The sequence below is a fragment of the Somniosus microcephalus genome, chromosome 15, assembly GCF_052327205.1.
Source record: "Somniosus microcephalus isolate GS21.2 chromosome 15, FLI_Smic_1.0, whole genome shotgun sequence".
NCBI classification, from domain to species: domain Eukaryota; kingdom Metazoa; phylum Chordata; class Chondrichthyes; order Squaliformes; family Somniosidae; genus Somniosus; species Somniosus microcephalus.
In genome coordinates this window covers 117,008,767-117,035,237 of record NC_141001.1, presented here as the reverse complement: position 1 = coordinate 117,035,237, position 26,471 = coordinate 117,008,767, and the positions used below count along the sequence as shown (strand labels likewise).

The 26,471-nt window shown below is 47.0% G+C and overlaps 1 protein-coding gene across 1 annotated transcript in view; it reads right to left on the bottom strand.

The window, feature by feature from the left end:
* LOC147107169 (spondin-1-like) overlaps positions 1-26,471 on the bottom strand; it is a 567,692-nt gene that overhangs the window by 125,532 nt on the left and 415,689 nt on the right. Inside the window, exon 8 of the mRNA XM_086008329.1 lies at positions 7,594-7,658. Coding sequence (XP_085864455.1) covers positions 7,594-7,658 — 65 coding nt within the window. The remainder of the gene's footprint in view (positions 1-7,593; positions 7,659-26,471) is intronic.

Here is a 26,471-nt window from a genome sequence, read left to right as displayed (position 1 = left end):
TTAGGCGAGTGGAGGCGACAACTTGCCCAGTGTGTGGGACACAGGAGGAGACTCTGTCCCATTTACTGGTGTTATGTCTGTTGTGTATGTACCTTTAAGAGGATAACTGGTCTCAGACTGCAGTACCGGCAGTGACCACCCCTGTATAAAAGGCGCTAGCAAGCCTCTGTAGTTTCAGTTTCCCGATTGACTCCATTCAGTAAAGACTTGTTTTGTTCAACTCCTGCTGTCCGTGTCTCAATTATACACGGACATAATACTGGCGACGAGCAGATACGAACTTACCTACAGTCTGCACCACCTCCTGGGATCCATTCCTGAAGCGAAGTGAGCAGAGGTCGAGGCCAGAAGGAAGAAAGAAGCAGTAGAAACGGGCGTCGACCATGGGCATCCGCCCCTGTGTTAGCGGAGTTGAAGATTGCTGGAGAAGCTGTCGAAAGCGGGGCCTGGTTCCTGTCGACGGTGCTTCAGCTAATCGGGCTGGTGGCAGGTAGTACACTGATCCTTCCTGGGCTGCGGCTGCCGCGAACTCGAGTGGGTGGCTTGCAACGGGGCCGAGCAGCGTTGTTGGGAAGAGGAGAGAGGGTGGAGCACACAGGGCGCGGCCGGTGCTACGAAGCCGGGCTGCGTACAGACCCGAGAAGAGGGAGGCAAAAGTCCCACAGGGTTGTTCCACGACGGGAAAATAATAAAAAAAGAAATATTAAACGCGCAGTAAACCGCGAGGAGCTGCAGGTTGCAACGGAAACCGCGGAAAGCAGCGCTAGCAACAGCGGGGAAGAAGGCAAAGCGCGGGAGGCGCCATCTTAATCAGCGGGGAAGAAGGCAAAGCGCGGGAGGCGCCATTTTGTTAAATCGGGGAAGAAGGCAAAGCGTGGGAGGTGCCATTTTAGATTTTCAAGATGCCGAAGACTGGCTGTATCACTGCCTTTGATAATACAATAGAGGACTGGACCACGTATGTGGAAAGAGTAGAGGTATATTGCGAGGCAAACGAAATAGCCGATGAAAAAAAGGCATCGGTATTGCTAAACTTAATGGGCGCTAGAACGTACGGCCTATTGCGGGACCTGGTTACTCCAGCCAAACCGAAGGCGAAGAGTTTTAACGAAATTGTTGCTGTCCTACAGGAACACCTAAACCCTGCACCGCTGCTGATAGCAGAAAGATTTAAATGCCACAGGAGAACTCAGCATAAAGATGAGAGCAATGCTGAGTACCTTACGGAACTACGCAAGCTATCAAAGCACTGCCAGTTCGGAGCAGGAGTGGGAGATACCCTACGGGACAAATTTGTCTGCGGACTCCTGAGTGAAGGAACACAGAAGAAGTTGCTCTCAGAGAAAGAGCTGACGCTAGATAAGGCTTTCAGCGTGGCAGTATCGTACAAAGCAGCAGCCAGGGGAGCTGCGGAAATACAACAAAAGCCACAGGAATACGGCACCCACGAAATGACACGGGGATTTGCAAAATGTTATCGCTGCGGCAGAACTAACCATGACCAGAAGGACTGCTGGTCCAAGGACAAAATATGCAGGCAATGCGGAAAGATGGGACACATTGCACGAGTTTGCAGGTCTGGGAAGAAGACCAGCGACAACAAAAAGGCTACTAAGGAACCGTACAAGAAAGTACAAAAGATGACGGACAGTAGTTCCGAAGGCCAGATGAGCGATAGTGAATCCGGGAACAAGAGACTAAGCTGTCTCAAACTTCACAATGTAATCGCAAAAGAGGATCACCGAACCATTTGGGTCACCCTCACGATAGCAGGGTCCCAAGTTAAAATGGAATTGGATACAGGATCAGCGCTAACCGTCATGAATCGACGAGACTACGAGCGGCTATTCTCACACATACCCTTGAGAGAGACATCCATCGTCTTGACGACGTATACGGGGCAAAAAGTATACCCCAGAGGAAAAATAAGGGTGCCTGTCGAATACAACGGCAAGAAAATACGGAAATTGTATCTCTACATGCTGCAAAATGGTGGACCACCGTTATTGGGACGTGAATGGATCAGGAAGATAAGCTTAGATTGGCACTCCATTCATGCAATGACGGTGGATGGTAAAAAAGATGAAGACGTCACTCCTGGACGATTGTCAACAATCTTAGCTAACGCCAAAGAGGTATTTCAACAAGAACTGGGCACTCTTAAAGGCATAACCGCCTCGATAAAAATAGAAGAGAAAGCAATTCCCAAGTTTTTCAAAGCAAGACCAGTACCATACGCAATTCGCCCAGCCGTCGAGGCAGAGCTGGAGAATCTGGAGAAGGCAGGCGTGTTGTCTAAGGTCGACTGGAGCGAGTGGGCGACATCCATCGTTCCTGTCATGAAGAAAACGTTAAGCAATAAGTCTGAGGAGCCAAGGAAGGTTCGCATCTGTGGGGACTTCAAGGTGACGGTGAACCCAGTCCTTCACACAGTACAATATCCTCTTCCAAGGATAGAAGACATCTTCGCCTTACTATCTGGAGGGAAGCGTTTTACAAAAATTGACCTGGCACAAGCATAATTGCAGATGGAGGTTGACGAATCCTCTAGGAAGTATCTCACGATAAACACTCACAAAGGTCTTTACCAGCATCATCGATTGGTATTCGGAGTAGCATCGGCTCCAGCGATATGGCAAAGAGCGATGGAACAAGTCCTGCAAGGGATTCCGGGGACTCAGTGTTACTTGGACGACATCCTTGTGACAGGTGAAGATGACAGTGAACACCTTAACAACCTAGAACAGGTGCTCACTAGACTACGGGAACATGGGCTACGAGCCAACCGCCCCAAGTGCGAGTTTTTTAAGAAACAGATATCGTATTGTGGTCACGTGATTGATGAGGAGGGGTTACATAAGTCCCCTGACAAAATTGAAGCGGTAGTTAAGGCTCCAGCGCCTGAAAATGTGTCGCAACTGAGGTCATTCCTCGGGTTGGTGAATTACTACCATAAGTTTTTGCCGAATTTGTCCACAATTCTGCACCCACTGAACGCCCTACTACGAACGGGAGTAGCATGGAAATGGAGCAATGACTGTAAGCGGGCCTTTCAGAAGAGTAAGGACTGAATCACTTCAAGAGAAGTATTGGCTCACTACAACCCAGCACTGCCGATCAGACTGGCGTGTGATGCGTCTCCCTACGGCATTGGGGCGGTACTGTCACATAAATTCCTTGATGGTTTAGAGAGGCCGATAGCTTTTGCGTCACGCTCGTTAACTTCTGCCGAGCGTAACTACGCCCAGATTGACAGAGAGGCCCTCAGCCTAGTGTGGGGGGTGAAGAAGTTCAATCACTACCTGCACGATCAAAAATTTACTCTACTAACCGATCATCAACCTCTTGTCTCCATTTTCAACCCTCAGAAGGGCGTACCGATAATGACAGCACAACGGCTGCAGAGGTGGTCCCTTTTCCTAGGGGCACACCAATATGACATCGAGTACAAAGGAACTAAACAGCATGGGAATGCTGGTGGATTGTCGCGCCTACCGTTGCCGATGGTGGAAGAAGACCTTGCAGTGGCTCCAATGGAGTTATTCCACTCGACCATAGTCGAATGTCTCCCTGTGACGAATGCAAACATAGAAAAGGAAACACGAAATGGCCCGACACTATCCCGGGTCTATGATTTAACGGTGAAGGGATGGCCAGCACATGGCGAACCACTGCTGCCAGCATTCTCGCCGAGAAGAGAACAGCTGTCAGTGTGCAGAGGAACCTTGATGTGTGGATCCAGAGTAGTAATTCCACCTAAGTTGATGGATAGAGTGCTCAATGAGCTTCATGAGGGTCATCTGGGTGGGGTAAAAATGAAGAACTTAGCCAGAGCGTTTGTGTGGTGGCCGGGAATCGATAGAGAAATCGAAGAGATGACCAAGAGCTGTGCAGGATGCCAGAAGGTCCAAAACGCCCCACCACAAGCTCCTCTACATCCATGGGAGTGGCCTTCATCTCCATGGCAAAGGGTGCACATTGATTTTGCTGGTCCCTTCATGGACTCGATGTTTTTAATTGCGGTGGATGCACATTCAAAGTGGCCAGAGGTAATAAAAATGTCCTCAACCACCACAGAAAAAACTCTCACAGTTTTACGAACCATATTCACCAGGAATGGGCTGCCTGAACAGATTTGCTCTGACAATGGACCACAGTTTGTGTCTGAAGAGTTCCGGAGGTTCTTAAAGAACAATGGTGTTAAGCATTACACATCTGCCCCATATCATCCATCCACTAATGGATTGGCCGAGAGGTTTGTTCAAACATTCAAGAAGGCTATCAAGGCAATGTGTAATGAAGATATACCCCTACAACACAAGGTGGACAACTTCTTGTTTGCCTACCGGAATGCGACACATGCGGTTACCAACCAAACTCCAGCCATGATGTTCTTCAATCGAAGACTACGATGCCGCTTGGATTTGGTTAAGCCAAACGTCCAAAGAGATGTGGAGAACAGGCAGTTTCAGAATATGAATGAAAGGCCGACCAGGAGTTTTAAGATAGGTCAACCAGTTTTGGCCCGGGACTACCGCACTGAGAAATGGCAGCCAGGAACGATTTGTACACGGCAAGGACCTCTCATGTATACCGTGGACGTTGGAGAGAGCATTGTAAGACGCCATGCTGACCAGATTCTAGAGTCACTGGAAAACCTCAACTCCACACCACGATCTGATACACCTGGCAATGAAATCGACGTACCAATTGCAGCTACCGCAGAATCGGTGATATTGGAAGCAGATGAACCAAACAACGACATTGATCCCGACTCAACCTAGCCAGAAGAACCTGATACCCCAAAGAGGCGTTATCCAGACAGAATCAGGAAGCCTCCTCAAAGACTGAACTTATAATTGCTTAAACTCAACCAATGTATCTAGCAACCGTAATTGTGATTGTAATTAGTTATCATTTAGTTGTTAAATGAATGTTATGTACTGTTTATCTAAAAGGGGAGGAATTGTTGTGTATGTACCTTTAAGAGAATAACTGGTCTCAGACTGCAGTACCGGCAGTGACCACCCCTGTATAAAAGGCGCTAGCAAGCCTCTGTAGTTTCAGTTTCCCGATTGACTCCATTCAGTAAAGACTTGTTTAAATCAACTCCTGCTGTCCGTGTCTCAATTATACACGGACATAATAATGTCCACAGTTAAATGATTTTAAGTACTACGTTCGACAGTTGTGTGAAGCTTTTTTGCTGGATGGGGACCAAAGAGCAAGAATGGGAATTCCGTGGGACTCAATTTTGAGATGGGGATTGCAGGAGAGTCTGCCCGAGTCTAGCGGAGCGGCAATTAATTTACTGTTCAGCTTGGCTAGATTTGTGATTGTTGTGCAGTGAAGGAATATTCTGTTTTTTTAAGGGGAGGAGAATCAATCTAATAGAGTATTATAAATATAAGCTTTTAGATCATTATAAGGCTCTGTGGATGTTTTATTCAGAAAGGAATTTTAAGATTGTATTTTACAATCAATTTTTAAAGTACAATCGATTAATATATGTTACAGGAGGCAAATTAAACTTCAGGTTTTGATGTTAAAATGTGGTGGTGGAATGGCTGTGCAGAGCGGCGGAATTGATTTGTATCATACAATGAAATGATCACGATGTTGTAAATGTTCTTAATGTTCAATAATGTATATTAAAAAAAAATGGGTAGCACCCTTGCCTTTGAGTCAGAAGGTTGTGGGTTCAAGACCCACTCCAGAGACTTGAGCACAAAAATCCAGGCTGAAACTCCCAGTGTGAGTACTGAGGGAGCGTTGCACTGTCGGAGGATCAGTACTGAGGGAGTGCTGCGCTGTCGGAGGGTCAGTACTGAGGGAGAGCTGCACTGTTGGAGGGTCAGTACTGAGGAAGCACTGCACTGTCGGAGGGTCAGTACTGAGGGAGAGCTGCACTGTCGGAGAGTCAGTACTGATGGAGAGCTGCACTGTCGGAGGGTCAGTACTGAGGGAGAGCTGCACTGTCGGAGGGTCAGTACTGATGGAGAGCTGCACTGTCGGAGGTGCCATCTTTTGGATGAAACATTAAACCAAGACACCGTCTGCTCTCTCAGGTAGATGTAAAAGATCCCGCAGCACTATTTCGAAGAAGGGCAGGGAAGGTATCCCTGGTGTCCTGGGCCAATATTTATCCCTTAATCAACATTTCAAAAGTACTTCATTGGCTGTAAAGGTCTTTGGAGTTGTGAAAGGCGCTATAGAAATGCAAGTCTTTCTTCCTTCCTTCCTTCTTTCAAATGTGTCAAAGTGTTTGTGCACCAGTATCCAACAGGTAACTTCATCACAAATAAAAGTTATTGTGCCTTCCAAAAGGAAAATGTGAAAGTATTTTTTAAATATGGCAGTGGAAAGGATTTTCTGGTGTCAAACATCAATGCCCTAAACATTTTTCCTGATAACATATTCCCTGTAATATTACTGTTATGTACAGCCGTCAACTATAGGATGGAGGAATATCTATAGAACCACAGGAGGAGGCCATTCGGCCCTTCATATCTGTGCTGGCCCGTTGCTGGAGCAATCCTGAATTAATCCCACTCCCTCGCTCTCTTCCCATAGTTTCTGCATCTTGCTCTGATGCAGACAATTATCCATTTTTGTCCTTAAAAGATGCAAAGGTCTCTGCCTCGACCACTTCCCTTGGCAAAGCATTCCACGAGCCAGCAACTCTCTGTGTAAAGAAAGTTTTCTCAACCTCTGTCCTCGCTCTCATGGTGAGAATATTAGATTGAGGATCCCTCGTCACAGATTTCCTCAACCAGAGGAAATAGCTGTTTCCCTATTCAACCTGTCACAACGCTTTGTCATTTTAAAAGAAACTCCATTAAATCTCTTTGTGGCCTTCGCTGCTCTTGTGGAAACAGTCCCAGTATCTCGGGTCTCTCCTCATAACTAAAGCTTCCCGTCCACTAACCTGTCACTGCTGTAAGGGTTAACAATTTGCGATAATTATTCTCTGATGAAGTTTGTTACAGGGAGCATTACAAAGTACAATAATAGAAACGAGGCAAACACACGGAAATATTTCTTTATTTTCTTCCTTGCTAAAGAAAGCTCCGCCTTCTCGAGGGCAATTCAGGGCTGGGCAATAAATGCTGGCCTTGCCAGCGACGCCCACATCCCGTGAATGAATAAAAAGAATAAATAAAAACCTTGTATTATTCTTCAACTATGTTCACCACGACCCTCAAATGATCGAACAGAATGTCTGTCGGGAGACAACTAACTGTGCATTATTCACACACAAAAGAACCCAACATTTCATAGAATCATAGAATGCTACAGCACAGAGGAGGCCATTCGGCCCATCGAATCTGCGCCGGCTCTTTCGAAGAGCAACCCAGTTAGTCCTGCTTTTTCCCCATATCCCTGCAATTTTTTGCTCCTTCAAGTATTTATCCAATTCACTTCTGAAGGCTCCTATTGAATTTCTCCAAAAGTACAGCATTGAAAAATCTGCAAGAAAAGATTTGTGTTTTTTTTTGGTGTAAATCGCGAGTGTCGTGGGGTCAAGCTAATATTGTGTTGCAAAAAATGTTTTCTTTTCCCAAAATGGCAGCTGATTGAATTCCAACTTACACATTCAGAGGTTGCCAGGCAGGCCACTGAGCTTTCGCCTTGATCACGGTCAAAACACTATCGCCCTGAAAAAAGCAAACAAGGAAAAAAAAAAATTAATGTGCTTACACATGAACAAGGTGGCAGCAAGCGTATAAGATGGTACAGTAGCACAGTGGTGATGTTGCCAGACTAGTAATCCAGAGGCCTGGAATAATGATCCCGAGACCTGGCCGCTCTGGCAGCTGGGGAATTTAAATTCTGTTAATTAAATAAACCTGGAATTAAAAAGCTAGTGTCGGTAATGGTGACCATGAAACCACTGGATTGTCGTAAAAACCCTTTTCACCTTAGCCACAACCATTTTTATTTTAACTGGGGCAGCACCTCGGATAATATAGCGGAGCGAGGAATGCGATACAACTGCATCAAGGGTTTGTTCACTAATAGAGAAACATAGAAACATAGAAACATAGAAGATAGGAGCAGGAGTAGGCCACTCGGCCCCTCGAGCCCGCTCTGCCATTCAATGCGATCATGGCTGATCATCCAAATTCAGTACCCTGTCCCTGCTATCTCCCCATATCCCTTGATCCCTTTAGCCTTAAGAAATATATCTAACTCCTTCTTGAATATATTTAATGAATTGGCCTCAACTGCCTTCTGTGGTAGAGAATTCCACAGGTTCACCACTCTCTGGGTGAAGAAATTCCTCCTCATCTCTGTCCTAAATGGTTTACCCCTTATCCTTAGACTGTGACCCCTGGTTCTGGACTCCCCCGCCATCGGTAACAGCCTTCCTGCATCTAGTCTGTCTAGTCCTGTTAGAATTTTATAAGTTTCAATGAGATCCCCTCTCATTCTTCTAAACTCCAGCGAGTATAAGCCCAATCAACCCAATCTCTCCTCATACGTCATTCCTGCCATCCCAGGTATCAGTCTGGTGAATCTTTGCTGCACTCCCTCCATGGCAAGAACATCCTTCCTCAGATAAGGTGACCTAAACATCGGCAACAGTAATTTCTAGGTCTAAATGTCAAAGTGAGAGCAATACAGAGAGCAATGATAATTGCTGGTTAAAATTAAAATCTATCTCTCAAGCATTCTATCTAGCTTTAGTAAAATAATGTTTCCCTTTTCACAGAATCATAGAAATTTACATCACAGAAGGAGGCCATTCGGCCCATCGTGTCTGTGCCGGCCCATAAAGAGCTCTCCAGCCTAATCCCACTGTCCAGCTCTTGGTCCGTAGCCCTGTAGGTTACGGCACTTCAAGTGCATATCCAAGTACTTTTTAAATGTGATGAGGGTTTCTGCCTCGACCACCCTTTCAGGCAGTGAGTTCCAGACCCCCACCACCCTCTGGGTGAAAAAAGTTCTCCTCAACTCCCCTCTAATCCTTCTATCATAAGAACATAAGAAATAGGAGCAGGAGCAGGAGTAGGCCATTCAGGCCTTCAAGCCTGCTCCGAAAGGCCAAATGGCTTACCCCTGCTCCGATGTCTTTAAATTATTTTAAATCTATGTCCCCTGGTTATTGACCTCTCTGCTAAGGGAAATAGGTCCTTCCTATCCACTCTATCTGGGCCCCTCATAATTTTATACACTTCAATTAAATCTCCCCTCAGCCTCCTCTGCTCCAAAGAAAACAACCCCAGCCTCTCCGATCTTTCCTCATAGCTAAAATTCTCCAGTCCCGGCAACATCCTTGTTAATCTCCTCTGTACCCCCTCTAGTGCAACCACATCTTTCCTGTAATGTGGTGACCAGAACTGCACGCAGTACTCTAGCTGAGGCCTAACTAGTGTTTTATACATTTCAAGCATAACCCCCCCCCCGCTCTTATATTCTGTGCCTCGGTTAATAAAGGAAAGTATCCCGTATGCCTTCTTAACCTCCTTATCTACCTGCCCTGCTACCTTCATGGATCTGTGGACATGCACTCCAAGGTTCCTCTGTTCCTCTACATGTCTCGGTATCCTACCATTTATTGTGTATTCCCTTGCCTTGTTAGCTCTCCCCAAATGTATTGCCTCATACTTCTCCAAATTAAATTCCATTTGCCACTTTTCTGCCCACCTGACCAATCCATTAATATCTTCCTGCAGTATATAGCTATATTCCTCACTATAACCCATGGCCAATTTTTGTATCATCTGCAAACTTCTTACACATGACCTCTACATTGAAGTCTAAATCATTGATATATACCACAAAAAGCAAGGGGCCTAGTACTGAGCCCTGTGGAACCCCACTGGAAACAGCCTTCCAGTCACAAAAACACCCGTCAACCATTACCCTTTGCTTCCTGATTTCTTTCTTCCTCCTCCTCCTTAGGCAGTCCCTCGGAACCGAGGATGACTCGCTTCCACACTAAAAATGAGTTCTCGGGTGACTGGTGAGTCCAATGCGGGACCTACAGTCACTGTCGCTGTTGGGGTTGTCCAGGAGGGTCCTGACATTCCAGGTCACGAACTTCATTTTAAAGGGTGGAAGATGCCTGTGCGAATTCTTTTAACGTGGGGTGGTCGTTGCACACCAGCTACCACACGGGCTTGACAGAGCAAGGTCTTGGTCCAATGGCAAGGGGATCCAAGACGATTGGAGACCAGGCTCTGCTACAACGGCCTAGCACACACACACAAACATACTCCTACTGTCCTCCTTCCTCCATCCCACAGGTCCTTAATGATATTTTTTCCCTGTCTTCCGGATCAGACATTAATCAGACAATTCGAAGAAGCGCAGGGGAGTTCTCCTCGGCGTCTTGGGCCAATACTTATCCCTCAACAAAAATCACTAAAACAGATTAACGCTGTTTGTGGGAACTTGCTGTGCGCAAAATTGGCTGCCGCGTTTCCTACATTACAACAGTTGACTACTCTTAAAAAAAAGTACTCCCCTGCTTTTCTTCGAAATAGTGTCACGGGATCTTTTACGTCCACCTGAGAGAGCAGACGGGACCTCGGTTTAACGTCTCATCCAAAAGACGACACCTCCGACACGGCTGCACTGCCTCAGTACTGCATTAGATTTTGTGCCCAAGTTCAAGTGGGACCTGAATCCAGGACCTTTTGACCGAGAGGATAGCGTGCTCCACACTGAGCCACGGCTGACCCTGATCAGTCTTGATTTCAACGCTTGGAGGAGGAAGAGAGTGCCGGACGTTTGATTTGGGGGATTCCTGTCCAGGTGAAAGCTGAATAACACATTGCCAGGTAGGGAACTATGGGGCTTATATCACATCTCTCCACTCTGGTGGAAACGAAGCGTATCTAGAAACCAGCAGAATTGCCTTCATTTTGCATTCCTAGTCACGGCGACATTACAACACACAGGATACTCCTAGCAATTCCCTGACCAATTTATGCCGTGTACAAAAAAAACCACACAAACATAACTGGCAATGAAGTTTGTTTTCCAAATGAAAACCCCTGTGTCTTGTATCATGCTGTGTGGATGAAATTAAAAAAATAACACGAGCTATTCTGTATTCACCAGAGTAAGTGGGACTGATACACAATAAAAGTGGTATCACACCACAGGATCACTGCAATTTGGATTTACAAGGCACGCCATCATTCCCGTTTGACAGCCCCTGTAAGCATCTGGTAGACTTTAAACGTAATCAGTTTATCCTGAGAGACATTTCCTTCCATTTGCGGTGACGAGTCTCATAAATTACTCACTGACGATGTAGCCCCATTAGTATGCTCGGGTGGAATCTAATATCAGCCTGGATTAGAAGGAGTAGGCTGCAATGGGGCTAAGTTACCGTTTGTTCCATCCAGGAACTCTCAATTAGATCGTCGCAATTAACCTTCGGGCTTGGGAGTATTTTTGCAGATTACTGCGGCGTTGTGCTGCTTTCTGCTGAAGCGCAGAAATTAGTTCTTCCGAGGAAAAAATTCAATTCGGAGATTTGATATTGGCAAACTAGGGATGGTGCAAACTTCAGATGTCCAAAGGATAAAATATCTGCCAAATTTCCGGGCCAGATGGTATACAACCCAGGAGACCTCAAGGGGTTAAAGGAGGAAATCCGCGATGCATTGGTTGAAATATTTTTTTAAGAGCTCCAAGTGCCTGAGGATGGGAATTGTCAATCCGATATCCAAGCAAGGAAGGGGGAAAAATTCAGTATCGCCCCGTTTGGGGCGCCATTATCGGCCGTGCGCAAAGTTTAGCATCTGGCGCTAATTATCGCCTCCGACGACAAACTTAGCTTTTATCGCCCCTGGAGGTGATTGGAGCGCTAAATCAGGCGCTTCACACCTGTCTTAAGGCGCAATGGCCGAGCAGCGAGGCGCTACCTCAGAGCGCTGGCGAAGCAAGGAAGGGCAAATCAAAATGAACCTGCAAAGTGCTGCTCAGTACCCGAAACCCCTTCACACAACATCGCTGAGTCCCCCACTATCAACATCCTGGGGGTTACCATTGATCAGAAACTGAACTGGACCAGCCATATAAATACTGTGGTAACAAGAGCAGGCCAGAGGCTGGGAATTCTGCGGCGAGTGTCTCACCTCCTGACTCCCCAAAGCCTTTCCACCATCTACAAGGCACAAGTCAGGAGTGTGATGGAATACTCTCCACTTGCCTGGATGAGTGCAGCTCCAACAACACTCAAGAAGCTCGACACCATTCAGGATAAAGCAGCCCGCTTGATTGGCATTCCATTCACCACCTTCAACATTCACTCCCTCCACCACCGGCGCACTGTGGCTGCAGTGTGTACCATCTACAAGATGCACTGCAGCAACTCGCCAAAGCTCCTTCAACAGCACCTTCCAAACCCGCAACCTCTACCACTTAGAAGGGCAAGGGCAGCAGGCGCATGGGAACATCACCACCTACAAGTTCCTCTCCAAGCCACACACCATCCTGACTTGGACCTGTATCGCCGTTCCTTCACTGTCGCTGGGCCAAAATCCTGGAACTCCCTTCCTAACAGCATTGTGGGTGTACCTACACCATATGGACTGCAGCGGTTCAAGAAGGCGGCTCACCACCATCTTCTCAAGGACAATTAGGGATGGGCACTAAATGCAGGCCTAGCCAGCGACACCCACATCCCATCAATGAATTTTAAAAACACAGCGTTGAATCTCTCCAGAAGTCTCTCTCTCTCTCTCTCAGAATGCGTGGTGCAAAAATGTCACCGACAAAAAAAGGCAGGAAGCGGTCGCCTTTAAATAGCGCTCCCCCAGTCTCTTTCTGACTGCAAAACTCTCCCCTCAACCTGTCGTTGCTAGCGGCAGGCGGTAAGGCAGGGGGCGCCACTCAATATCTGGTCCTGGGCGCTACCGGGGCGTTGCGCACTCGACTGACGTCACGATCTGCCGGCGCAGGAGATCGTGGCGGCAGTGTTTAGTGCCACCGCAAAATGTCTGGTTAATTTCGCGAGTGGTGCAAACATCGCCGCGCCCGAGCGCTAGTTGCTTTGCGCCCTCTTAAGGCGCTAATGGGAGGTGCAGACAACTGAATTTTCCCCCCTAAGAGTTTTGGGAGGTGACCAAACACTGGCGAGGCAGTACCTGTATTTATTGCCAATCGCCCTTAATTGCCCCGAGGGCGTTAAGAGTCAACCTCGTAGTGTGCTATGAAACTCGCAAGCAAGCCAGACCAGCGAATGGCAGTTCTTCCCTTTCCCTGAAGGACAAGATTGAACCAGTTGGGTTTTGACAACAATCCGACAGCTTTCCTGATTATAAAACAAGAGAAAGAAAGAACTTGCATTTATATATCATTCTTCACAGTGTCAGCCCTGGCTCAGTGGGCAGCACCTTCGGCTCCGAGACTAGAAGGTCGTGGGCTCAAAGTCCCACTGCAGAGACTTGAGCACAAAATCTAGGCTGACGCTTCAGTGCCGTGCTGAGGGAGTGCTGCCCTGTCGGAGGTGCCGTCTTTCGGATGAGACGTTAAACCGAGGTCCCGTCTGCTCTCACAGGTGGACGTAAAAGATCCCGCGGCCACTATTTGAAAGAAGAGCAGGGGAGTTCTCCCCGGTGTCGTGGCCAATATTTATCCCTCAATCAACATCACTAAAAAAGGTTATCTGGTCATTATCACGTTGTCATTATCAGAGTTTAGAAGAATGAGAGGGGATCTCATTGAAACTTATAAAATTCTAACAGGACTAGACAGACTAGATGCAGGAAGGATGTTCCTGATGGCGGGGGAGTCCAGAACCAGGGGTCACAGTCTAAGGATAAGGGGTAAGCCATTTAGGACAGAGATGAGGAGGAATTTCTTCACCTAGAGAGTGGTGAACCTGTGGAATTCTCTACCACAGAAGGCAGTAGAGGCTAATTCATTAAATATATTCAAGAAGGAGTTAGATATATTTCTTAAGGCTAAAGGGATCAAGGGATATGGGGAGAAAGCAGGGACAGGGTACTGAATTTGGATGATCAGCCATGATCGCATTGAATGGCGGAGCAGGCTCGAGGGGCCGAATGGCCTACTCCTGCTCCGATCTTCTATGTTTCTATGCTGTTTGTGGGAGCTTGCTGTGTGCAACTTGGCTGCCGCGTTTCCTACATTACAACAGTGACTACGCTTCAAAAAGTACTTCATTGGCTGTAAAGCGCTTTGAGATGCCCGGTGGTCGTGAAAGACGCTGTAGAAATGCAAGTCTTTCTTTCTTCACTCTCGATGGGGTGGACGTAAAGGTTCCACGAGTGAGACTACTAAGGCCGATTCGTTAGACGTGGCCTCGGTTCACTATCTCATCTGAAAGAACTCACCTTCAGCCGTGTAGCGCTCCCTCATTACTGCACTGAAGTGTCAGCTTAGATTATGTGCTCTTCCAGGCTGATCCCCCAGAATAGGATCTTATGATTATCTGACCCTGTTACTGAACTGAGGCAAATAAGCTTCTAGTTGCCTGGATCAGTACTGTGATCCTTTCAGTCCTGAGGAATTTCCCCAGGCTTGTCAATCCCTCAATAATAAGCAGAGGCTCCAAAATGTCCTCCTCATCTAATTAAGGTATGTATAAGCTATAATTGGGTTGGCCTTACGTTCCCTTAGATTGTCACACACCTCTGCCACATTGACTTCAAAATCTTACAGGATACAGAGTCTAATACAGGAAATGGATGGTAAGTTACTATTATCCTCCCTCGTGAATACTTCAGGAAAATATTAATTTAATATTTCAACTCTCTTATCTTCAACCTGACTGCCACTTTTATCTTCTAACTTCTTCTCCAACATCCTTTTTACTGTTATCACACGGGAGGAACGTTTTAATTTTGTGCTTTCACATCTTTGGCTAGTCTCATCTCTGGAGTCCTCTTCACAATTCTAATATCCCCTTTTACCTGTATTAGCAAACCTACTCCCAGTGTTCGCCCCCTTCCTTATTCCTGCAGGCTTCGTAGGGTTAGATATCCTTTTTTAATTCCATTTTGGAGAATGCTCCTTTATCTTACACTTACTCTTCATGGTTCTGTGCTTATTTTTGCAGACTCGGCTTCAAATGTTACACTGGCTCAGTTGGGTAGAGCTCTTGCTTTTGACTCAGAAGGCTGAGGGTTTGAGTCCCACTCCAAGATTTGAACGCACAATCTCCAGGGATGACAGGGTTGTCCTGTGAGGAGAGATCGAGTAGATTGGGCCTATATTCGCAGGAGTTTAGAAGAATGAGAGGTGATCTCATTGACACATATAAGATTCTGAGGGGGATTGACAAGGCAGATGCTGAGAGGTTGTTTCCCCTGGCTGGAGAGTCTAGAACTAGGGGGGCACAGTCTCAGGATAAGGTGTCAGCCATTTAAGACTGAGATGAGGAGGAATTTCTTCACTCAGAGGGTTGTGAATCTTTGGAATTCTCTGCCCCAGAGGGCTGTGGATGCTGAGTCTTTGAGTATATTCAAGGCTGAGATTGAAAGATTTTTGGACTCTAGGGGAATCGAGGGATATGGGGATCAGGCGGGAAAGTGGAGTTGAGGTAGAAGATCAGCCTTGATCTTATTGAATGGCGGAGCAGGCTCGAGGGGCCATATGGCCGACTCCTGCTCCTAATTCTTATGTTCTTCTGTTCTCACAAGAGGAGCCATCTTTCAGATGGGGCATTAAACCAAGACCTGTTGATGTGGATGTAAAAGTTCCCATGGTACCATTTGCGGAAGATAAGGAAGCTATCCTGGATAACGTTCCTCCCTCAACCACCACCACCAAAGACAGATCAACCGGTCATTCACTTCATTTACTGTTGATGGGATCTTGCTATGCGAAAATTGCAAGCCACTTTTCCCTACCTTACAACCGTGATTTCACTTCAAAAGTATTTCATTGGCTGCAAAGGGCTTTTGGGTCATCCTGAGGTGGTGAAAGGTGTTTTGTAATGAAAATCTTTTCTTTCTTTCTTTGAACTTTGAAATGTTTGCAGATCTGCTACCCAAGTTGGCTTGTTGTTTCTTTCATTCTTTGGGGGGACGTGGGCGTCGCTGACAAGGCCACCATTTATTGCCCATCCCTAGTTGCCCTTAAGAAGGGGGTGGTGAGCCACCTTCTTGAACCTCTGCAGTCCGTGTGGTGAAGGTGCTCCCACAGTGCTGTTAGGGAGGGAGTTTCAGGATTTTGACCCAGCGACAATGAGGGAACAGCCGATATATTTCCAAGTCAGGATGGTGTGTGACTTGGAGGGGAACTTAGAGGTGGTGGTGTTCCCATGCGCCTGCTGCCCTTGTCCTTCTAGGTGGGGAGCACATTGTTGACAAAGAAAAAGGGTGGCTAAAGTAAATGTTGGTCCCTTAGAGGATGAGACCGGGAAATTAATGGTGGGAAATATGGAGATGGCAAAAACACTGAATGAATATTTTACATCAGTCTTTACAGTAGAGGACACTAAGAATATCCCAACACTGGACAAACAGGGGGCTAAAGGGGGGGAGGAGCTAAACACGATCAAAATCACTAAGGAAGTGGTACTTGGTAAAATAATGGGACTCAAGGCGGATAAATCACCTGGACCTGATGGCTTACATCCTAGGGTCTTGAGGGAAGTGACGGTAGGGATTGTGGATGCATTGGTAATAATTTTCCAAAACTCCCTGGACTCGGCAATGGTCCCGGCAGACTGGAAACCTGCTAATGTAACACCCTTATTTAAAAAGGGCAGTAGACAGAAGGCTGGAAACTATAGACCGGTTAGCCTAACATCTGTGGTAGGTAAAATTTTGGAGTCCATTATTAAGGAGACAGTAACAGGACATTTGGATAATCATAATTTAATAGGACAAAGTCAGCATGGTTTTATGAAGGGGAAGTCATGTTTGACAAATTTGCTGGAGTTCTTTGAGGAAGTAACATATAGGGTGGATAAAGGGGAACCAGTGGACGTAGTGTATTTAGACTTCCAAAAGGCATTTGACAAGGTGCCACACAAAAGATTATTGCTTAAGATAAAAAATCACGGGATTGGGGGTAATATTCTGGCATGGATAGAGGATTGGCTATCTAACAGAAGGCAGAGAGTTGGGATAAATGGTTCATTCTCAGGCTGGCAATCAGTAACTAGTGGTGTTCCGCAGGGGTCAGTGCTGGGTCCCCAACTCTTTACAATCTATATTAACGATTTGGAGGAGGGGACCGAGTGTAACATATCAAAGTTTGCAGATGATACTAAGATGGGGGGAAAGTAGTGAGTGAGGAGGACATAAAAAACCTTCAAGGGGACATAGACAGGCTAAGTAAGTGGGCAGAGATTTGGCAGATGGAATACAATACTGGAAAGTGTGAGGTTATGCACTTTGGCAGGAAAAATCGTAGAGCAAGTTATTATCTTAATGGCAAGAAACTGGAAAGTACTGAAGTACAAAGGGATCTGGGGGTCCTGGTGCACGAAACTCAAAAGGTTAGTATGCAGGTGCAGCAAGTGATTAAGAAGGCCAATGGAATGTTGGCTTTCATTGCTAGGGGGATAGAATATAAAAATAGGGAGGTATTGCTTCAGTTGTACAAGGTATTGGTGAGACCGCACCTGGAATACTGTGTACAGTTTTGGTGTCCATACTTAAGAAAGGACATACTTGCTCTCGAGTCAGTACAAAGAAGGTTCACTCGGTTAATCCCGGGGATGAGGGGATGGACATATGAGGAGAGGTTGAGTAGATTGGGACTCTACTCATTGGAGTTCAGAAGAATGAGAGGCGATCTTATTGAAACATATAAGATTGTGAAGGGGTTGGATCGGGTGGATGCAGGGAAGATGTTCCCGATGATGGGTGAAACTAGAACTAGGGGGCATAGTCTTAGAATAAGGGGCTGCTCTTTCAAAACTGAGATGAGGAGGAACTACTTCACTCAGAGGGTGGTAGGTCCATGGAATATGCTGCCCCAAAAAACTGTAGAAGCTACATCATTACATAAATTTAAAACAGAAATAGACAGTTTCCTAGAAGTAAAGGGAATTAAGGGTTACGGGGAGCGGGCAGGAATTTGGACATGAGTCTAGGTTCGGATCGGTCATGGCCCTGTGGGTGGCGGAGCGGGCCCAGGGGCCGTGTAGCCTGATCCTGCTCCTATTTCGTGTGTCTAATTCTGTTAGATGCAGGAGATGGTTCTGTGATAGTGGATTGGCAGTTAGGATCAGATCAGCCATGATCTTATTGAATGGCGGAGCAGGCTCGAGGGGCCAATTGGCCTACTCCTGCTCTTATTTCTTATGTTCTTCTGTTCTTATGTAACACCAGTGCTGATCTATTTGTCATCTTGGTGGCCCAGTGAGTAGCACCACTGCAGAGCGACAGGATATACAAGGTCCCTCCCACCATTTTTCATTCTTTTAATGGGCTTATATAAGAACATAAGAAATAGGAGCAGGAGTAGGCCAATCGGCCCCTCTAGCCTGCTCCGCCATTCAATAAGATCATGGCTGATCTGATCCTAACCTCAAATCTACTTTCACTCTCCATCCCACCTGAACCCATGTGATCTCCCGGGAGAGGCGAAAAACCAGATAAAAAACCCAATGGCCAATTTGGGAGAAAAAATCTGGGAAATTCCTCTCCGACCCATCAAGGTGATCGAAACTCGTCCAGGAGATCACTCTGTCCCTGTATTTCCTGCAGTACTTACCTTCTGTAAGAGGTGATCTCCACCTCAGCCAGGAACAGGCCCAATTTACTCTTGAAGGACTCCTAGCTGGCAGCCTGTTCCCGAGGTCTCCACTTATCCCTGTGAATAGAACCATCTCCTGAAATCTAACACAGAATTAGAACACAAGAAGTAGGAGCAGGACCAGGCTACACGGCCCCTGGGCCCGCTCCGCCACCCACAGGGCCATGACCGATCCGAACCTAGCCTCATGTCCGATTTCCTGCCCGCTCCCCGTAACCCCTAATTCCCCTTACTTCTAGGAAACTGTCTATTTCTGTTTTAAATTTATTTAATGATGTAGCTTCCACAGCTTTCTGGGGCAGCAAATTCCACAAACCTACCACCCACTGAGTGAAGAAGTTTCTCCTCATCTCAGTTTTGAAAGAGCAGCCCCTTATTCTAAGATTATGCCCCCTAGTTCTAGTTTCACCCATCATTGGGAACATCCTCCCCGCATCCACCCGATCCAACCCCTTCACAATCTTATATGTTTCAATAAGATCGCCTCTCATTCTTCTGAACTCCAATGAGTAGAGTCCCAATCTACTCAACCTCTCCTCATATATCAACCCCCTCATCCCCGGGATTAACCGAGTGAACCTTCTTTGTACTGCCTCGAGAGCAAGTATGTCTTTTCTTAAGTATGGACACCAAAACTGTATGCAGTATTCCAGGTGTGGCCTCACCAATACCTTGTACAACTGCAGCAATACCTCCCTGTTTTTATATTCCATCCCCCTAGCAATAAAAGCCAACATTCCATTGGCCTTCTTGATCACCTGCTGCACCTGCATACTAACCTTTTGAGTTTCGTGCACCAGGACCCCCAGATCCCTTTGTACTGCAGTACTTTCCAGTTTCTTGCCATTAAGATAATAACTTGCTCTATGATTTTTCCTGCCAAAGTGCATAACCTCACACTTTCCAGTATTGTATTCCATCTGCCAAATCTCTGCCCACTTACTTAGCCTGTCTATGTCCCCTTGTGGGCTTTTTGTGTCCTCCTCACTCACTACTTTCCCTCCCATCTTTGTATCATCTGCAAACTTTGATATGTTACACTCGGTCCCCTCCTCCAAATCGTTAATATAGATTGTAAAGAGAGTGCAGGATCACTGGCTGTGCCCTTCAGAGAGTCGAACATTGCGTTGTCAATTTGCTTCAATATGTGAGAGAAAGACACTTAATAGTTCAAAGGAATCACAGCCACCCGTAAGTTTGTTTCTGGGATGTGGGCGTCGCTGGCAAGGCGGCATCTATTGCCCATCCCTGGCCGCCTTGAGAAGGCGGTGGTGGTCCTTCTTGAACCGCTGCAGTCCGTGTGGTGAAGGTACACCCACAGTGCTGTTAGGGAGGGAGTTTCAGGATTTTGACCCAGCGCCAATGAGGGAATGGCCGATATATTTCCAAGTCAGGATGGTGTGTGACTTGAAGGGGAACTTGGAGATGATGGTGTTCCCATGCGCCTGCTGTCCTTGTCCTTCTAGGTGGGGAGCACATTGTTGACAACACTAGTGCTGATCTATTTGTCATCTTGGTGGCCCAATGAGTAGCATTACCACAGAGCGATAAGATATACAAGGTCCCTCCCACCATTTTTCATTCTTTTAATGGGCTTATATAAGAACATAAGAAATAGGAGCAAGGAGTAGACCATTCAGCCCCTCGAGCCTGCTCCGCCATTCAATAAGATCATGGCTGATCTGATCTTGGCCTCAACTCCACTTTCCCGCCCACTCCCCATAACCCTCGACTCCCCTGTTTTTCAAAAATCTGTCTATCTCCGCCTTGAATATATTCACTGACTCCGCCTCCACAGCTCTCTGGGGTAGAGGATTCCAAAGATTCACGACCCTCTGAGAGAAGAAACTCCAACTCACCTCTGTTTTATTCTGAAACTAACACAGGGAGGTGCTGCCCCAATGGAACAAGTGGAGAGTCATCTCAGATCACCCATGCATTGCTGGAGCCTTGGAATGGGACCAGGATTTGTGGATAATGGAAATTCTTGCTCGGTGTGCAAACTTAAAGAAAAAACTCTTCTAGTCGATGGTCATGAGAAACCTTCCCAGTTTAGTAAAATAATTCTTCTTCCAACTTTACTCACAGGGAAAGAAATGTATCCCACAGAGTTGTGGTCAGAATGCGTGTTACTGGGGAATCTCACTAGGGGAGTAAACAACTTATAAGGCAGGGAAAAGTAAGGAAAAAATGACATTCTTTGGTGTTTTATTAACGTTAGTGATAGCTACATTGTTTTAACTCCAACCATCTATTAACTCTGTGTTGATTCCATGGCTCTTTGCTGCTTAGTTAAACATCCTTCGTAGTGATATTGGAACAATCACTTGCTGCAGTGGAGCCTTAAAGTGCCAGATTGGAGACTGACTTTTCAATTTCACCATCGGAACTGACGGGTAAATTCAGTGATCTTGGGCTCCTAGCTGGGAGCCAGGCTTGGAGGGAGCACGGATCGGAGAGTCGTCACTGCAGTGTTGGGGCCCATCTCCATCCCACTCTCTCTTCAAGTACAGCTCCCCCACTGTGAGTGCAGGATCACTGGCTGTGCCCTTCAGGGAGTAGAACATTGCGTTGTCAATGTGCTTCAATATGTGAGAGAAAGACACTTAATAGTTCAAAGGAATCACAGCCACCCGTAAGTTTGTTTCTGGGATGTGGGCGTCGCTGGCAAGGCGGCATCTATTGCCCATCCCTGGCCGCCTTGAGAAGGCAGTGGTGGCCCTTCTTGAACCACTGCAGTCCGTGTGGTGAAGGTACTCCCACAGTGCTGTTCGGTGGGGACTTCCAGCTTATTCACTCAGTGACGATGGAGGAACAGCGATACGTGCCCAAGTCAGGATGGTGCGTGACTCGGAGGCTAACTTGGAGTGATGGTGTTCACACAGCATTGCTGCTCTCGTTCTTCTCAGTGGTAGAGGTCACGGTGAGGGAAGGCGCTGTAGGAGTAATCTTGGTGAGTTGCTGTAATGAATCCTGTAGATGGTCTCCAATCGTCTTGGATCCCCTTGCCATTGGGCCAAGACCTTGCTCTGTGAAGCCCGTGGGGTAGCTGATGTGCAACGGCCACCCCACATTAAAATAATTCACGCACCGGCATCTTCCACCCTTTAAAATGAAGTTCGGGACCTGGAACGTCAGGACCCCCATGGACAACCCCAACAACGACAGAGACTGTAGGTCCCGCATTGGACTCATCAGTCACCCGAGAACTCATTTTTAGTGTGGAAGCAAGTCATCCTCGGTTCCGAGGGACTGCCTAAGAAGAGAAGAGATTGTAGACACCGCAGCCACAGTGCGACAGTGATGGTGGGGATGGATATCGAGTCCAACGGCAGGAGTACTGATCAAGCAAACTCTTACAGCAATGTTATTGCACAAAAGCTTAATACATTCGTGCCAAACACCTCCTGTGGGTTAACATCTCGTGTAAAATAAGAGAGAGCGGACATTTGTATGACTGCGTTAAGTGATCATGTTTTAACATCGTCAGCTGCAATTGATTCCTTATGATCAGTCCTACAGTTCTACCTGCTATCACCTACATGGTTCACCATTCAACCTTCTGCACGGGAGAACAACTTCACAAAAGTATTGTCCAGAAATCATTCCCTGTGGTACAAAGTGGGCACAAGACCCAATTCTCCATTCAACAGGTCACATCCAGGAACAGAGGAATTGCTGGACGAAAAGAGACCAAGGTCCATCTAGTTCACTCCCCTCCCATTCTGGGAGTCGCACGATCCAACAACAGTGGCGTTGCTGACCAATCACAGTGATCAATCTCTATCAGTGAGTCTACAACAGACCCAGACATGAGGCGAGGAAAACCCCCAGGGGTGGAGAGCTTTGGGAACCAGAGGTCCAAGGTCACCTGTTCCTCCCGAGCACGCCCAGTAGCAGTTCACCCACTCTTAATAGAACCCACCCGAATTTTTCTTCCATTGATTTTTATAGAACAACAACTTGCATTTATATGGCGCCTTTAACGTAATAAAAACATCCCAAGGTGCTTCACAGGAGCGATTATCAAACATAAACTTGGCACCGAGCCACATGAGGAGATGTTGGGACAGGTGACCAAAAGCTTGGTCAAAGAGGTCGGTTTTAAGGAGCGTCTTAAAGGAGGAGCGAGAGGTGGAGAGGTTCAGGGAGTGAATTCCAGAGCTTGGGGCCCGGGCAGCTGAAGGCACGGCCGCCAATGGCGGAGCGATTAAAATCGGGGGGGTGCGCAGATGTGAAAAACGGGCGGGTTCTACAACGGGCGGACGATCCGCTCCGTCAGGTTACCGGCCAAGAGGTGATGTTGAAAATGACCCCTCCCCCATGTCCCTGAGCACCCTGCAGGATGTGTAAAACTATTTTAATGACCGAGTGGGGTTTATAAGACAGGGCTATGGGGAAAGGGCAGGGGGGAGTGGGAGTAATTGGAGAGCTCTTTCAAAGAGCCGGCACAGACACGACGGGCCGAATGGCGTCCTCCTGTGCTGTAAGATTCCATGATTCTGTGATAATGACGGTTTAGTGGAAGAAGATTTCATCAACTTGGCAGACAGAGCAGAGCTGTCTTGTCTCGTAGTTGAGCACCTTGACTACAGATCACAGAAGAAGGAACTTAAAGAAATAACTTGCATTTCTATAGCGCCTTTCACAACCTCAGGGTGTCCCAAAGCGCTTTACAGCCAATGAAGTACATTTGAAGTGTAGGCACTGCTGTAATGTGGGAAACGCAGCAGCCAATTTGCGCACAGCAAGCTCCCACAAACAGCAATGCGATAATGGCCAGATAATCTGTTTTTAGCGATGTTGATTGAGGGATAAATATCGGCCAGGACACTGGCGGGCGGAGGGGGGGGCGGAGGGGGAGAGGGAGAACTCCCCTGCTCTTCTTCAAAATAGTGGCCGCGGGATCTTTTACGTCCACCCGAGAGGGCAGGCGGGATCTCGGTTTAACGTCTACATCCGACAGTGCAGCGCTCCCTCAAAGCTGCATGGTGGGGTGTCAGCCTGGTTTATGTGCTCGAGTCGCTGGAGTGAGACTGTGAACCCGGAGGCACGGCTGACTGAGAACAGACAGCAATATAACAACTCCGGAAGTCCCCAGGGATCGGCGGCCTTCTTTTTACTTTATTTTTTTGCTTGATTAAAACAGAGTGCAAATGGCAGCTCACATCAGGAAAGACAGGCGAAGAATCTGAATCCAAAACACCATTAATTGGTAATTAAAAGTTTTTGCAACAAACAATCCCCATTGTTGCTTAATGTCCTACTTTGGGTGAGATTATTCCGAGCTGGGACAAATCGAAAGCAATATTTCTCTCAGATGTTATCCTTTAAGCTGCTTTTAACCTTCCAGGCAGTACTTCAGCTCCAATCCCAAGATTATGTGGGTAAACTGACCTTGCAAATACCAAAATGCCAAGTTGATCGAGTTGTTCCAGGGGAACGGTGCAGATGTGAAGTTGATAAGGGCAGACAACTTAGATGAAAGTAAGGCAGCGCGAGGACTGCAATCTTCCACCAGGGCTTGCTGGATACCAGCATTGTCAAATGAATGCGTCTGGAGAAAGTGCCTGTGTGGGCATCAGGTGGCCAGTGGCCTGGGGCCCAGGTGCGATACTCTGCAAGGATAACTAGCCTGTCAACACTCAGTCACGAAGAAAAGCCACTGGGGGAAGTTTCAGGGAGCTGCTGACATCCAGTGAAATGCCGCCCGTGGGAGCCTGTGCCTTCGGAGCAGGGACGAGATTCTTTTTGATAAGCAGTTCTTTTTTTTCCATTTCATCGATGCTCGGTTTGCAGCACCCTCGCCTCTGAGTCAGAAGGTTGTGGGTTCAAGTCCCCACTCCAGAAACTAGAGCGCATAACCCAGGCCGACACCCCCAGTGCCAGTACTGAGGGAGTGCCGCACTGTCGGAGGTGCCGTCTTTTGGATGAGACGTTAAACCGAGGCCCCATCTGCTCTCTCAGCCAGAGGTGAAAGATCCCATGGCACTGTTTCGAAGAAGAGCAGGGGGAGTTCTCCCCGGTGTCCTGGGCCAATATTTATCCCTCAATCAACATCACTAAAAACAGATTATTTGGTCATTATCACTGATGTAAGAAAACTACTAGGCACCTGGTCTAAGCGTTAAACAAAGCTTTAATCAACTGTTTTACAACATGGAGGACTAGTTGTCCTTCACTAGTTCCTGTTAAAGAATGTCCTGAGCAAGCTGGGCCCATGCCCGAGTATTTATACTCTCCCTGGACAGCGCCACCCGCAGGCCGCTCAGTATTATTTCATAAGTCTTTCTTTCATGAATGACTGATTCATGTCAATCACATTGCTGTTAGTGGGAGCTTGCTGTGCGCAAACTGGCTGCTGCGTTACCCACATTACAACAGTGGCCACACTTCAAAAAAATTACTTAATTGGCTGTTGAGTGCTTTGGGATGTTCTGAGGTCTTTTCATTGTGATTTAAAGGAGCTGTGTTGTCCTGCTCATCAATCTAACAAAACAAAATAGTTCGCAGGGCTCATTCAGGTTGACGCAACATTGGCACAGGGTCTACGATAGTGCTACTGTGAACAGCACAGGGGCACCTATACAGGTTGACACTGTAGTGGTTGTGGCACTAGACTAGAAAACCAGTGGTTGTGAGTTCAGAATCCCACCAGGGAGAGCTGTCGAAACCCCATTCAGTAAAGGTGGGCCTGAGCAAAAACATCGCTGGCTCATGAACGTCCATCTCATCGGAATTTAGAAGAATGAGAGGTGATCATATTGAAACATATAAGATACCGAGGGGGCTCGACAAGGTAGATGCAGAGAGGATGTTTCCCCTCGTGGGGAAATCTAGAACTCAGGGGCACAGTCTCAGAATAAAAGGGTCGCCCTTTTAGAACTGAGATGAGGAGGAATTTCTTCTCTCAGAGGGTCGTAAATTTGTGGAATTCTCTGCCCCAGAGAGCCGTGGAGGCTGGATCATTAAATACATTTAAGGTGGAGATAGACAGATTTTTGCAAGATAAGGGAGTGAAGGGTTATGTGGAGCGGGCGGGGAAGTGGCTTTTAGCCCAAGATCAGCCATGATCTCATTGAATGGCGGAGCAGGCTCGAGGGGCCGAATGGCCTACTCCTGCTCCTATCTTCTATGTTTCTATGTTATGGGGAGCAGGCTGGGAAGTGGCTTTGAGTCCAAGATCAGCCATGATCTTAATGAATGGCGGAGCAGGTTCGAGGGGCCAAGTGGCCTATTCCTGCTCCTATTTCTTATGTTCTTATGTTCTTCCGGAAGGGGAGCCTATCCAGCGTCACATGATGTGGTGAACTCCTAATCACCTCTTAAGTGGCCTTATTCACTTGTACCATTGCTAAGAAGGGATGGGTGACAAATGTGGCCCACATCCAGTGAACAAATCACAAAAATGACATTTAGATCTTCTATTCCATTCCAGAAGATCACAAAACCCCTTTTAAAATAAGGCTAAGAGGAGATTTAATAGAGGTGTTCAAAATTTCAAGGTGCTTTGATAGAGCAAATAAGGGGAAACTGTTTCCACTGGCAGGAGGGCCGGTGACCAGAGAACACAGATTTAAAATAATTGGCAAAAGAACCAGAGGGGAGATGAGGAGAATTTTTTTTACGCAGCGCGTTGTTGTGATCTGGAACGTGCTGCCTGAAAGGGCGGTGGAGGCAGATTCCATAGTAACTTTCAAAAGGGAATTGGATAAATACTTGAAAAGGAAAATAACTCCAGGGTTACAAGGAAAGAGCAGGGGGGGAGT